We start from the raw sequence: 14965 nt of genomic DNA, 5'->3' as shown, positions 1-14965 counted from the left end.
CGAGTCCCGGGCTCCTGCAGCTGGTTCTCCTCACTGTCCTACCATGGGACGGTGACACTGCAGCATGCTGTCAGGAAGGCACGTTCAAGAGCCCACAAACAAGCCCAGCTTGCCTGGACACCTCAGGTCCTCAAAGCGGATGCATGTGCTTGCAATTCATTGTCCCCCAGGGCCTCCAGTCCCAGGGCTTGGCCAGGCAGCCCACCGGGGCAGGGCAGATACTTGCCTCCCTCCCACAGTGCAGGCAGCTCAAGGGGGATCAGCTCGAGGAGCTGCTGTCCTGGAGGGACTAGGAACTGCCCTGAGGGGCCGGGCAGGAGGTCCTTGCCTCCTCGGTCCCATCTGTGCCACTCCCCTGCCTGTTCTTCTCAACAGGACACAGACCAGTGTGTCGGGCTTCTTCTAAGTCACCATCTGTGGGCCCCAAAAGGTCCCCAGGAAGCAGACACGCACTCATCTGTTCCCCAGGGAACAAGCCTGGTGGCGCCCTGTCCAGCTTGGAGCTGCAGGATGGAGGCACGGGGGTCCCTAGAGACCACTCCCTCTCACTTCCCAAGGGCAGAGCACGCCCACAGCCAACAGTGTTCCAGCCTGTCTGGCTCCCTGAGTGCTACTGGCGGCGGGGGGAGGAGGGGGGCGGTCGGGCCTGGATAAGGAACCTATTAGGAGGGTGCTCTGAAGTGAGGAAGAACGGACACCTTCCCTCTGTCCTGAGAGTCTCAAGGACACTCTGCGTAGGTGAGTTTTGGGCTGTGACCAGTAGGACTTTAAAGTCATTACAAGGCCTAAGGGCTGGCCACACGGAACGTGAGAACTCAGAATGGCTTGGTGGAGGACAGGGACAATGTGGTCACCGCAAACCTGGCTGCCTTCCCACAGCCTGCCCTGAGTGGGGAGAGGCCCTGCATGTCACAGGAGCTCTCTGAATGGCCACTCTTCCCACTCACCCGCTGGAGGCTCAGGTCGGAGCTGTGACCACGGCCCAGCACAGCTCTGCTTAGAAACCCTGGTCCCCTTCCACCCAAGAACTCAGTGAGGCCCCGTCCCCCAAACCTGGCTCCCGACGGCTCCCCTCCCCTCCAGACCCGCACTCAGGGGTGGGTGGGGGGCAGAGGTTTCTCCACTGGGAGGATGGAAGGAACAGGGAAGAGGCTGCCCCTGTGAGCAGGAAGCGAGGGCCCAACAGGACCACTGGTGGCAGGGAGTGTCACCTTTGTCAGGACGAGATGTTCCAGGGGTTCACAGTGAGCGATGCTGCAATGTCCCCATCCACCCCTCACTAACCAGGATGAAGGAAACAATCCCCCCCACCCGAGTGGAATGGAACATTCCAACTGAAGTAGGATGGACTGACCCAGGCCAGTTACCAGTTACTACAGGTGGGGGATGGGGCGTGTGCACTCCTGCCTGGGCCCCCCCAGGACCCTGGCAGATTCACCTTTGAGTCTGAGCAAGGCCAGGAAGGCAGTGAGCGAGTCGGGGTTGTCCACTCTTTGATCCCCATCCCCCAGGAAGCTCCCCCTGGGTACACAGGGCCTGGCAGCCCTGCTCACGTCCAGCCTGAGGCCGCAGAGAATTTGGGCCTACTCTTCGAGCGGAGACCTCACTGGGCGCCAGGGTCACCCCTCTAGAAGCCTTAGCAGAAACCCCAGTGCCCCCAAAACATGTGTCTCTCGGCCTGACGGAGTGCGTGTTCCCACCCGGGGGAGCAAGGCTGCCTTCTCCCCCTGCTCCCCTGACGCATGGCCACTGGACAGCTGTGTCCAGGTGGGGCCACCAGCCCTTCCTCCCCCGAGTTCCAGGACTAGAAAACAGACAAAACTTCACAGGTAGGGAACACGGAAATGGACCTCCCCAGTGAAATGGGTGAGCCATCTTGGGGAAGCCCTGGGCAAGAGAAGAGGAAGCACAGAGATAGGCCCAAGAGGGCCTCTTTCAAGCCAGCCGAGGGAGGCCCAGGGAAGGATGGGTGGGGCCGGGACTGGACTCTCCCAGAGGGAAGGACCCTCCCCTCAGGCAATCCCTAGAGCCAGTGGGGACAGGGACCGATGAAGGGCAGCAAGCCTCTCCCTCCTGCCCTTTGGGAGGAGACCCGAAGACACGTACTGACACTTCCAGGTCCCACTGAGGAGGAGCGTCCCCCAGAACGCCTGCCCCAGGCCCCTTCGGCAGCAAGGAGGAAATCCCGAGCTCTCGGCTCTCGGGCCATGAGATGCTACAGGATGTGGAGGAAGTGAGCTCATCCAGCCGGCCCCATGACTGCCATGCGGGCTGGGGAAGCCCACAACTTGGTTGAGACTATGGGGTGGGCTCCTCAGGCCCCAGGGCCTCAGGCTCCAAGCCATAAAAGTGCGCCCCGAACCGCAGGGAGCTGAACGGCTCACCCGGGTCTGAAAGTGGCCTCCCAGCCGGGTGTCCCGGAAAAGAAGAGTCCAGCTCACTCACATGCAGATGGTCCTGTCCTCTCTCGGCTTCGGCTTCCGGCTGCACTTGACTCTGGGGAGGCGCTGCTCCTTCAGGAAAGCCTTGGGTTGGTGGGCGGGGACTCGGGCTCCAGCCACTCAGACAGGCGGGGTGGGGGCAGGAGGGCGGACACCAGACAGCTGGAGCTTTGCTCCGCCCCCTGGCCTAGCCCTGCCCGGCTGCCCAGGGGCCCCTTTAAGGGGGAGAGGGGACCTGCTCCCTGCAGATCAGTCAAGGGACTTCCCCAGTGATACTACCTGGGTTGGGAGTTACGTTGTCCTCAGCAGGAGCTAGTCTCCTGGGGTGGCTACCCTTGCTGATGCCCCCCTCCACAGCCTCCCCCATACCTGCCTCTCTGGACAGGCTGGGCCTTCTGGTGCTGGCCAGCTTCTCAGGACTGAGTAGATCTGTCTAGCCCTCCAAGTGAGAATGTGAGACAGAAGGTATCTAAGTCCTTGCTCCTTCCCATACTTCATACTCAAGACACAGGATGCCCCTAACACCACTTCCTTTCCTCCAGGCAGACACACCCCTGACATAAAGAATCCCCCTGCAGACCAGCAAACAAGACCCAGGGGGCAAGGTCCGCCCCCTGGGCCAAACATGCAGGATGGAGGACATGTCGGGTAATTCTGTGGCCTGCCATTTTTTTTAAACTTTATTTTTCAATTAACAGCTGACATTCACCATTATTTTATATTAGTTTCAGGTGTGCAATATAATGGTTAGACAATCACCTAGTTTACAAAGTGATCCCTATGTGCCCTGTCTTTCTACCTGACTAGATAGAAGAGCCCTAACCTGTGGGGCCAGCACCCCACCTGCACGCCCACCAACCCGCATGGGATGCAATGAAGCACCCTAACATTTTTTACGGGGGAAGGTCTGACAGGGAAGACTGTTCGGCCAAAGAAAGGGAGCCAGGTCCCTGGCTATGCAGGCCACGCCCGGGGCAGCCTGCCACCCAGCGGTCGCGCTGCCTCAGAGGCTCATTCTTCGTGCTCAGGCTTCGGAACAAAACCCAACCCCATCTCTTCCATGGAGAATGCAGTGTCTAAGGCAATGTTTAGGAAGGGAGAGAGTGCCTCCAGGGCTTGCGAAGAGATGGGTGGCTGGGCTGGGGCAGCCTAGAACAGCACGCACTGGCGTGTAGACACAGGCCACATACTTGTCTTCCTTTGGATCCAGCCCAAGCAACTTCTCCATGACAACCTACAGACGTGGGCTGCCACAGGGGGGGAGGAGGGGAGACAATGGGGGGGGGGCGTCCTACCCCAAGGACTTCCGTGATATTCCACACCTGGAGTGCACCAGCAGGAGCAGAGAGGAGGGGCGATCCATGCGGGGCTCCAGCCCTGGGGGCCCAAGTGGGATTTCAGACTCCTTCTCACCCCAAAGCTCCATGCAAACACCACGTGAGACGGGATAAAAAGACGCTGAAGCACAAGAAGATGCTGACACAAAATCCTAGCAGCATGAAACGCCAGAAGCAGAAAGATCCTGCAGGACCACTCCAACCCCCCCAAAGCCTCCAGTACTTCCAGGCCAGGCCCAGTGCACGCGAGACCAGAGGGGAAAAACAAGTCTGTGAATCAAAAGCCCAGCTTCTTACTTGCTGAGTGGCCTCTGGCACCGACACTCTCCCCTGGAAAATGACCAATCAGGCAGCTTCATGCCATCTTCCAAGGTTCCTTTATGGCCACTCAAAGTCTCTCCAGTGATGGGTGTTTAGAATCACAAACCAGCCCAAGGTCAGCCTTCTTGGCTTTCTAACCTGACCCCTACCACCTGTTTCAGGAGGGAAATGCCTTCCAGATTCCAGACAACAAATCATTTCTGGGAAAAATTAAAACACTAATAAGTCTACTTTCCCACCCTGAATGGGCCCCTTCCGCCCACTCTGGGTCCTTAGTTTCCAGTCCTCCTGTCTTGTTTGGATCCCCGTGGGTGGGAGCGCCACCTAGCACCGCCAAGAGGCTCTGCAGGCCCCAGGCCACCTGGCCACCAACACCTGTGGACTCCCCCTCCAGGCCAACCCACTGCAGCTCCCTGACGAGTAGTGCCAGGGGACAAGGTGGAGGTGGGACAAGGGTGGCAGGTGCACTGGATAATTCTCATTCCTTGTGGGCCAGTGGGGCCCCTTGAGGAAGGCCAGTGTTAGCAAATGTTCCTTAGCGGTCCTATCAGCCCCCCCGGGACTTCTGATGCCCCCAGGCTCACGCAGAGCCCCTCAGTAGCTCCCAGGAAGGATGAAGGATCCCTTGTTTTCTTCATCCCAGCAGGATGAAGAAAACAAGGTGCATACACAAGAATAAATTCAAAATGGATTAAAGACATAAAGACAAGACATGAAACCGTAACACTCCCAGAAGAACACACAGACAGCAAACTCTCTGACATCACTCTTAGTTAATGTATCTTTTTGGACAGGTCTCCTCCGGCAAGGGAAGCAAAAGAACAAACAGGACAACCTCAAACTAAAGAGTTTTTGCACAGCAACTGAAACCGTCAACACAGAACAAAAAGACAACCTATTAAACAGGAGGAAATATTTGCTAATGACACAACCGATAAGGAGTTACTATCCAAAATATGTAAGGAACTCATGCAACTTAACACTAAAACGAACAAACAAACAAGCTGATTAAAAAATGGGCAGAGGACCTGAACATTTTCCCAAAGGGGATATACAGATGGTCAAGAGACATACGAAAAGATGTTTAATGTCACTAATCATCAGGGAAATGCCGATTAAAACCATAACGAGATGTCATCTCCCACCTGTCAGAATGGCTATCGTTAATGAATCAACAAACAGGTCCTGGGGAGGACGTGGAGAAAAGGGAACCCTTCAGCACACTCGGTAGGACTGCGCATTGGTGCAGCCACCGTGGGAAACAGCATGGGCGTTCCTCAAACACTTAAAAACAGAACTGCCGTATTCCACTGCTGGGTATTTATTTAAAGCAACCCAAAACACTAATTTGCAAAGATACATGCACCTCTGTTTTCACTGTAGCATTATTTATATACAATAGCCAAGATATGAAAGTAACTAAGTGTCCATCGGCAGATGACTGGATATAGGTGTGGAACATGATACCTTGGCATGTTACTCAACCATAAAAACAAATGAAATCTTACCATTTGTGACAACTTGGATGGACCCAGAGGTTATTATGCTCAGTGAAAAGACAGAAAAAGACAAATGCCATATGATTTCACTTATATATGGAATTAAAAAAAATTAAAAACCCAACAGAAAACAAACTAATAGATACAGAGAACATTTTGAAGGTTGCCAGATGGGAGGGGGGCTTGGGGAATGGGTAACAGAGGGAAGGGATTAAAAAGTACACACTGCCTGTTATACAAACAGTCATGGGGATGTCAAGTACGACATAAGGAGCAAAAAAAAAAAAAAAAGTAACACTGTAATAATCACACCCGGTGTCAGGCAGGTACTAGACCTAGAGTGATCACTTCGTAAGTTATCCAAATGTCTGATCACTATGGTGAACACTTGAAGGATTACTACTGCATGTCAACTGTAATTGAGAAAAAATTGTTTTAAGATTTTATTTATTTATTCATTTTTAGAGAGAGGGGAAGGGAAGGAGAGAGGGAGAGATGTATCAATGTGTGGTTGTCTCTTGCACACCCCCTACTGGGGACCTGGCTTGCAACCCAGGCACGTGCCGACTGGGAATCCAACTGGCAATCATTTGGTTCGCAGCCCACACTCAATCCACTGAGCCACACCAGCCAGGGCTGGAAAAATTTTAATGAGTGAATTTTACTGTATATGTTTTATAGCTTAATAAGATAAAGGGGGGGAGGGGTGACAAGGTACTCCGAAGTGGAGCAAGCCCACAGGAAGGCTCCCTGCAGGGCCCCGAAGGCTTCTCAGTCAGCCGCCCTGGACTCCTCCCAGCCCTGAGCGCAGCCTCGTCTTGTCCTCACCGTCAGGTGGAGTCCTCTGCTCCCTACACACTGGCTGCTCAAAGCCACGGGAGGCGGTCCCCACGTGGCGCAGCTCAGAACTGTCCCCAGGCTGGAGGAGGCACGGGGAGGCCAAGGCTGAAGCAAGGGGCCTGGACTCCCAGGGAGAGTGGCTGCCACAGGCAGCAGAGAGAAGGGGCCCTGCAGTCCTCTGAGACCCGCTCCTGCCCCAGAACCAGCAGATTCCTTGAGGACAGAGCTGAGCTGTAAGTAAACGGCACTGAGCGCCAGGGAGCTCGACTTCCCAGCCAATCTGACTATTTGCCCATTTTAACATCCACAGTTGTTCTCTCAACACCTATTTAGGGAGGAAGGATACCATTCACTGAATCTCTACTCCCTGCCAGCGTGGGACCAGGTATTTACACATGCATCATTCTCACTGAACAACTTCATGAGGAAGTTAATAGCAGCCTGTTTAGTGATGAGAATGATTACAGAAAGTTTAAAAACGTGCAGAATGTGTTCACGACTGTCCAGCTGTGTGAGGGCCGAGGGGGGTCAGGACAGCCGGGGAGGGGGACAGGAACACGGGGCGACATGGGGGAATGCTCGGGCTGGTCTGTCTGTCCACCTTTGCCTGACCTGGAATGCCGCTCCAGGCGTCTCTAACAATTCTGAACTGAGGCACGAAGTGAAAAAGCGGTGGCAACGCAGGGAGCGAGTGCAGAGCCCTCACTCACACGCAGAACTGTCGTCTACGTGGGGCTACCCAGACAGCTCGGGCACCTCTGCGAGCCCCCCGTGGCCGGGCTACAGTGAACAAAACTGGGTCATTACACTCAAAAGTGTACTGATGTATTTAGGGGTGACGTTTCATAATGTCTGCAATATACTCGAAAATGGTTAAGAGAAAAATAACACATGTGCAGAGATAAAGGAGATGTGATACACCATTAACCACTGTTCAGTCAAGGGTGTGTGTGGATGACAACTATCCCCTCAACTTTTCTACTGTGTTCAATGTTCACAATAAAAGAATGGGAAGACCTGGCTTCCAACCACAGAAAACCCTCTGGATTCTCTGACTAGGGAGAGAAACCCAAGCTCCCCACGGAGGGCTGCAGCACAGCAAGCCGGGCCTGCTCTCAAGGTGCCCGTGCAGCTGCTGCTGCTTCACTCGGGGGAACCCAGGAGCAACTGCTGAGCCAGGGGTGTGACCAGCCCTCCACGTGCCGCTCCAGACTGGGTGCTGGTGTTGGAGAGCGAGCTCTTCGTGCCTGATGGGAAAGGCGGCTGCCAGCTCACTCTGCAGCCACAGGCCGTCCCCCCACCATGCAGTCCCCTCCGAGGCTAGCAGGAGCGCCGTGTGGGCTGCTTCTTCTCAAAAGGCCCCCGCCGTTGCCATCGGCTAGCATTCCCACCGCATGCTCCTCTGTCCTCAGGTCAAGGAAGAGAGGACACAGCGGAAACGCCAGACACCAAGGGGAATCTGTCACCAGAGGCCGTCCTGTGTGGAACTGCAATCACCTGGACGCTCACAGGAAACCCTGGAGTCACCGAGCCGCACAGCTGGGCACTCCCCAGCATACCTGACGTCGCCCAGCAACTTCAGGGTGTCAGCTGCCACACACCTTCTGCCCCTCCTGTTAACAAGTGCTTACCAAGGCTTTGTTCCCCCTTTTTGACTTATGGGAATAAGAGGACGGCATATTTGAAATCACAAGTGCCACACAAATGCAGAACAGCCACGGCTCCAGGCACACCTGGCTGCCTCCCGTCCTGTTCATGCTGTCCTGTTCCTGCTGTTGCTGTTCTCCGTGGAGGCCCCTGGGGCAACCGTCCTCCTCCTGACGACCAAGCACCAGGTCTAGGCAGCCCCGAGGAACAGGCACGTTTCCCATTTTCCTTTCCCTCCTGCCTCCTACCTATCCCTGCCCCCTGTCCACTCTCCTTTCAGAACATCCAGAACTGAGTCCCTCCCCCATTCCCCTGCTCCCACCCTGAGACCCACCCCACTTTCTCTTGCTGGGATACTGTCAGAGCCTCCCAACAGGGCCCCTGCACCCCGGTCTGTCTCCCCAGTAGCCAGAGTGATCGGACCAGAACCCCAATCACTCAGCCCTCACTCAGAAGGCAGGCTGGGTGTGATGAGGCCCTCCAGCCTTCCCACCTCTCTGCCCTCTGCACCTTCAGCCACATGGGCTCTTTGCTCTTCCTCAACAGTGACGGACACACGCTGTCCATCTCAAGCCTCAGCCTGGACCACTCTCCCCTCAATGGCCCTTGGCTTGTCCTTCTGCTCCTGCAGTCTCTACTCGTATACCGAGTAAGGCTTTCCTTCCCTGGCTGCCTCAGTCCCAGCCCAGGACATCAGTGCCCTTCACCTGTTTAAGTTTTCTCCACGGCATCTTCACCCATCAGTAAGGACAGAAACTCTGGTTCTATCCAAGTGCATCCCCAGCATCTCAACAGGGCCTGGCATACGGGAGTTCAAAGGTTTGTTGAATGAGTAAGTGAACTCAAGAAGAAAGGAATCATGTTCATCTATGACAACTTTTGTTTTGCTACTATTCAGTGAGGTTTGTGTATTCAAGAATACCAACTGCAAACATACAATCATTCTAGAAGCCAAATGCATAGCATAAATCGCATAGGTGTCCACACGCTTTCAGAAAACAATTCTACACCTGGGCGTTCACCCTGCAGAAAAGGCCCACGTGCCAAGATGTGCTCTAAAACATTATCCACAGTGGCAAAGGCCACCAGTGCACCAGAATCAACTGTGGCAATAGAGCCACTTAAAGTGCTTTCATGCAGTCTTGAAAAATCATCACATAGAGCAATATGTATACAGCAAAAAGGGCAAGACAAAAAAACAGGTATATATCCATGTAAAACAGACAAAGACAGGGCGTGAACATGTAAAAAATAAAGCCCACGAGGACGCAGTCGGCCGTGATGAGAAGGGGTGGGAACGACGAGCACCCTCCCTGTTTTCCTAGGTTCCGTCGGTGTCTCACCACTTCGGTGACTTAAAGGGACGGAGACCAGTCACGAGGCGCCAACACCGTTCCGGGTGAAAGACTGCCCTTCCACAGTCAGTGCTGGGAGACCTGACACCCACGTGCAGGAGAGCGGGACTGGACCCTGATCCTATACCTCAGGAAAGTTTTAACTCAAAATGAATGAAAGACAAACATAAAACTTAAAAGGATGAAGGTCTTAGAGGAAAACAGAAGAGAATCTTTAGGACATTGGATTCAGCAATGAATTCTTGGATATGACACCAAAAACATAGGCAATAAGAATAAAAATAAACTGGACTTCATCAAAATAAAAATCTTTTGTGCATCAAAAGATATTATCAAGCCCTGCCTGGGTGGCTCAGTTGGTTGAAGCCTTGTCCCGTGCAGCAAAAGGTGGCTGGTTCGATTCCCAGCCAGGGCACGTGCTCAGGTTGTGGGTTCGATTCCCACTCAGGGTGCATATGTGGCAACCGATCGATGTCTCTCTCACATCAGTGTTTCTCTCTCTCTCCTCTCCTTCCTCTCTCTCTAAAAATGAATAAAAATATCCTTGAGTGAGGACTGAAAAAAGACATCATCCAGGGAGCGAGAGAGCGACACCCGGGGCTCCAGGGCGTGTGAGCGCCAGCTGTGCCGGCGAAGGAGGACCGAGCGCAGCGAGGGGAGCCACCAACTGGACACTTCACGCGCTCTCACCCCTCTGGGCACGGCTGGGCTGTTTCAAAGAGGTAACTACCGGCACTGCAAGTGTGTCAGTGTGCAGAAAGGGAGCGTCCCTGGGGTTCCATGGTGCTGGCAGCTTCTCTGCTTTTCAACTACTTTCTCATAATTACACGGAACTCAAACACGAGTGTTGATGTAAGTACCACTGAGGAGGACCCAGTGTGGATTCCACATTCCTGACCATGACCTTTGCCCAGTGCCTCTGAATGCTTTCATAACCTAATTAACACCTGGTAGAGATGACTGGCACTGGGAGGGGGAAGAGTGAAGAGACAACCCACAGAATGAGAGAAAATATTTGCAAATAAACCTATCTGATAAGGGTGCGGTTATCCAGAATACAGGAGTGAGCAAAAGTGTGTTTATAGCTGTTCACATGGAAAATAACATAATAATTTATACATCACATAAATGGTGCTGTGGTTTCTTCTATACCACTACCAAAAACAGGAATTCTATGTCAATAAAGGAACGGTACCGGTACAAACTCTGCAAGAGCGCTAGGGTGCGGGAAGGAGGCCTCCTGTGAATGCTCACCTGCGGCCCCACAGGCAACTTTTCGAGTGCACACGCTCACACGCACTGCGGTTTAACTAGCAAGAGTCCTCGGGACTCGGAGGCGGCAAACACACAAGCAGCCCTGGCGCACAGGCCGTCACCTCCACCTCTTGCTGCCACTGTGTAACTTCTGCACTAGGAGCAGCTTTTACTAGTAACCTGGTATTGTTCTACGGGCATGGGATTTGGGGTCAGCAGATCTCACTCGGGATTCCACTCTGCTACCCACTGACTGGTCTCTCCTTCTGTAAAATGGCTCTAACGTTTGCCCTGCCCACCTCAGCCAGCTGCTGTAAGTGAAAGGGTTCGGAAAAACTACACAACGTTCTTCACCAAACAGTATTAAGACTATCTTAATACTCTTAAGAATTTTGATACCGGGGGACAAACCAGATGTTTCTGCGGCACAAGAGACATTTATTTACAAGTGGGAAAGGGGAACAAAGACCCCTGCTGGCATCCTGACCAACAGGGGCCAGGAGAGAGGCTTCATGAAGTGTGGGAAAGGTCACACTGCCCGCCGCTCGGCCACATCCATCTCCTGGAAACCGGGAAAATGCTGTCTGGTAAAGAATCATCCAATTACCTCGGCTGAGCTGCTGATCTCAAGGGCTCCTCTCAGCAGTAACTACCAGCTTGTCTTCTCTTTCAGCTCTAGAGATGTCCGACCAGATCTCGGGGATATGAAGGGACTACATTCCAGCCAAATCACCACCAGAAGTTTCCACGTGCCACTTAAACACAAAGCCCTGAAGGGAACACACGGCTCATCTTGTCATGGCTCCGAAATCTGGCTGGTCATCAGAAATCACCTAGGGTTTTTTTTTTTTTTAATTATTGATTTATTTTTAGAGAAAGGGAAGGGAGGAAGGAAATGGAGAGGGAAACATCAGATGCAACAGAGAAACGCCAATCGGCTGCCTCTCCTAAACGCCCCGACCAGGGACTGAACTCACAACCTAGGCATATGCTCTACCAGGATCAAACCGGTGACCTCTTGCTTCATGGGAGGACATCCAACCAACTGAGCCACAGAGGTCAGGGCTCCTAGGGGGCTTTTTAAAAACAAAGATCTTGGGCCTTGCTCACACACTTGGGAGGAGCCCAAAGAATCCACAAGATCTCAGGTTTCCTAACATTCCAGTGATCAGCCAGGTTGCTGTACTGTCTCGTTTTCCATACAGGTGACAGTGATTAGGTGGGGTCGGGGTGGGACTTGATCCAGTCCCCAGCCACCAGTTTTGAACTCTCCCTCTCACAACCTGCTGCCTGCCCTGAAGTCTTACAATGTCCACTCGGGAGTCCAGACCATTTCCCCTATTTTGAAAATCAGGAGTAGTCCCTTGGCCATTTTATTCAACCAATAGAACGGTAGCTAGCCCGGCTGGTGTGGCTCAGTGGATTGAGCACCAGCCGGTGAACCAAAAGGTCACCGGTTGGATTCCCAGTCAGGGCACACGCCTGGGCTGTGGGCCAGGTCCCCAGGTGGGGGTGTGTGAGAGGCTACCTATCGATGTGTCTACTGTACATTAACGATCTCTCCCTCTCTTTCTCCCTTCCTTCTCTCTAAAAATAAATAAATAAACTCTAAAGAAAAAAAAAGGAATGGTGTCTAACTTAAGTCCAGCTCTTTACCAGAGGGGCTTCAGCCCTCACGCTGTACTAGGCCTCCCCACTCCAGCCTCCTGTCACTGTCCAGGACCGAGAACCTAGAAGCTAATCAGGCCTGTCCTCATTACAAACAATCGTCTTTCAGGAACTGACTCATGTATGACAGTAACCCCAAGTATACAAACAGTGGGTGCTAAAAGAAACAAAACAACTACTGACATCGGTCTTTTCTGATTTTGGAAGTAGCAAATTTCTTCCAAATGTGGATTCTCTCGGGACACCCTTGAGATGAGCAGGGGTTTCCTGAAAGCATGCAAGCTCATCCCAGGGTGAGTCAGCTGGCAACCGCCGGGGACAGAGAAGCCGGTTTGGGTTTGACTCGTGAGTGCAGTCGATCAGGTTCACAAATACTTTACTGGTCTAAAGGAAAAGATTATGTTTACAGAGGAAATTACTCCTGTCACGGAAAGTAAACAGAGCAGAGCATGCTTTGAAAGTGTGCCTCATGTACAATGTAATCACCCTTCGCCAAAGGATTTTGTGCTATAATACTGGAAGACAGAAAGCCTTTTGTTTTTCTTGGTCTGAAGCAGGTTATTGTGAAGTACAAGGCATACCCACAGGCCAAACGTAGGCCCATGAGCACACAGACACTTCTCAGGATAATGGCCATGTCCAGATCTACATGGCCAGGTGCCTAAGTCACAGCTTTATAGGACTGCTAGAAATCAAACGAGATCCTTATACTGGTTTCCACTGGAGGAAGAGGGTCAAAACCAAAGTCAAAACTGGGAAAGCCTACGATATGTAGCATGTAACACCAATTCCTAGATAAACCACCTTAGAGTAGGAAGGAATCTCGGAGTCATGTTCCAATCCAGCCCACTGTTTTGTAGCCGGAGACACAGAGGACCAGGTGAGGGCGACACATCCTAGCTCTCACAGCTACTGAGGAGCACACTGGGACTCACCTTCAGGGGTCAGATGCCCTGGCCACTGGATTCAGCTGAGCTGATTACCAATATGGAACGGTCCATGTCCATGAGGAGACCCAATGCATCCTTCCAGATACCCCGGTATCTTTATTTGCGTCCTCTCTTTTGCCCAGGCCACCAAAATCTACTGATATTTCAGACTTTTCGTTTGTTAAACTGTGGCTGCAAAGGTGATTTTTAAACACACACCTTTACACTTCAGTTTCAGTATTTACTCAATGTCTGCTCTGAGTCAGGTGCGGTCCTGGGCCCCGGATGCACAGATGAGTAAACGGCTCATCGTGCATCACGTGCGGTTCAGTGACACTGAAACCCGCCCCTTGCCCACGTGGCCCTATTGGGGGGGGGGAGCTTCTGAGCAATAAAGGACTTGGATTATTTCAGTCTGGTTCCTGGTGAGAACTTATCCACACCCCAACACTCCAGCCATTTCAGCTCAGCCTCAGACTGAGAAGGGCGTGAGCGGCCAGGATGCCAGCCCCAACTCATACCAGGCACGAACTCTGAGGATTTCAACAGCAGGAAACTTCTCCTCAGAGAAATTTCACCCATGGGGAGACCAGGGGTAGGTCTGGGCACAGAAGGGAAGCCTGGCGTGACGCTGAAGATACAACTTCTGTATCTGGCCAAAAGCCCATTGGAGACAAGAGCTCCAAGAAAGCACATTTCACATTTTCAAACACTTAAACTTTGGGGCATTTAAAACGTGACAGGCAGTCGTGCCGCGAGAGAAACCAAGGTGGTTCCATCTTATTCCTACCTCCCAGTGACCAGCGAGTTTGGGCGGAATCTCCAGTCCCAGCTTCTCCAGCTCCTGCTCCCTGTACTTCTCATACTGCCGGTACCCCGCATAGCTGCCACCAGTCGCAAACAGAAAGGGCAGGGGGCGGAACAGGAACAAGGTTCGAGCAGGGGCAGTGTGGACTTTTCTGGCATCTGCAACAACAACAAGAACAGGAAAATGTTGAGCCTGGGAAAAAGGACAGGAGTGAGTCACACAAACACAGCACCAACAGGGGGCCAGGGAAAGTCAGGGTATCCCAGAAGCCCCCATAAAGGCGACTGGACCCTGGAGGACCTCACAGGTAGGTGTAACCCTGGGTCATTACTGAGACCCTTCTGTCTCCAAATTCTATCAGTTAGCAAGGGACAAGCATCTTTCCTATGAAACTACAATGTATTGTACCTTTACTGCCACCGTAGTCACAGAATTTAAGAAAACACTGAATAGCAAAGACATCAAGAAACTCATCAAGGCTGCCCCGCTGGCCACCGACAGGCCCAGGGCTCAGAGCCTCAGAGCCAGGCACCATTTCTCACGCAGGGCTCTCTGCGCTTACTTTAACAGTGCAGGTCCAATTCTGACTGGACACCACAATTCTCAGATACAAAATCCTATAAGCTCTTACAGTGTAACAACCCAATTTAAAAATGTACAAAGGATTTTAAAAGACACACCTCCAAAGAAGACCAACAAATGGCCGAAGAGCACACAAAATGATGTTCAATGTTATGGGTTGAACTGTGCCCTTTCAAAATTTGTATTCTGAAACCCTTACCCCCCAGTAGCTCAGAGACAAACACGTTAAAATAACGGCATCACAGTGAGCCCCAATCCAATGTGACTGGTGTCCTTACAACACA

The 14965-nt window shown here is 52.5% G+C and overlaps 1 protein-coding gene across 5 annotated transcripts in view; it reads right to left on the bottom strand.

Annotated features, from left to right (window-relative positions):
* The window catches only part of PISD (phosphatidylserine decarboxylase), a 31533-nt gene that overhangs the window by 7786 nt on the left and 8782 nt on the right, over positions 1–14965 (bottom strand). Inside the window, exon 3 of one of the 5 annotated variants that reach the window (XM_045826726.1) lies at positions 14082–14257. In XM_045826726.1, the coding sequence (XP_045682682.1) occupies positions 14082–14257 (176 nt within the window). Of the gene's footprint in view, positions 1–2384; positions 2590–14081; positions 14258–14965 lie in introns of those variants that run through there. The other 4 variants (XM_045826730.1, XM_045826729.1, XM_045826727.1 and 1 more) reach the window with 4 other exon arrangements.

This window comes from Phyllostomus hastatus, unplaced genomic scaffold (genome assembly GCF_019186645.2).
Source record: "Phyllostomus hastatus isolate PE091 unplaced genomic scaffold, TTU_PhHast_1.1 phas_scaffold_760, whole genome shotgun sequence".
Classification (NCBI taxonomy): Eukaryota; Metazoa; Chordata; class Mammalia; order Chiroptera; family Phyllostomidae; genus Phyllostomus; species Phyllostomus hastatus.
Note: the sequence above shows the minus strand (reverse complement) of the source record. Positions and strands in the feature narration are given on the sequence as shown.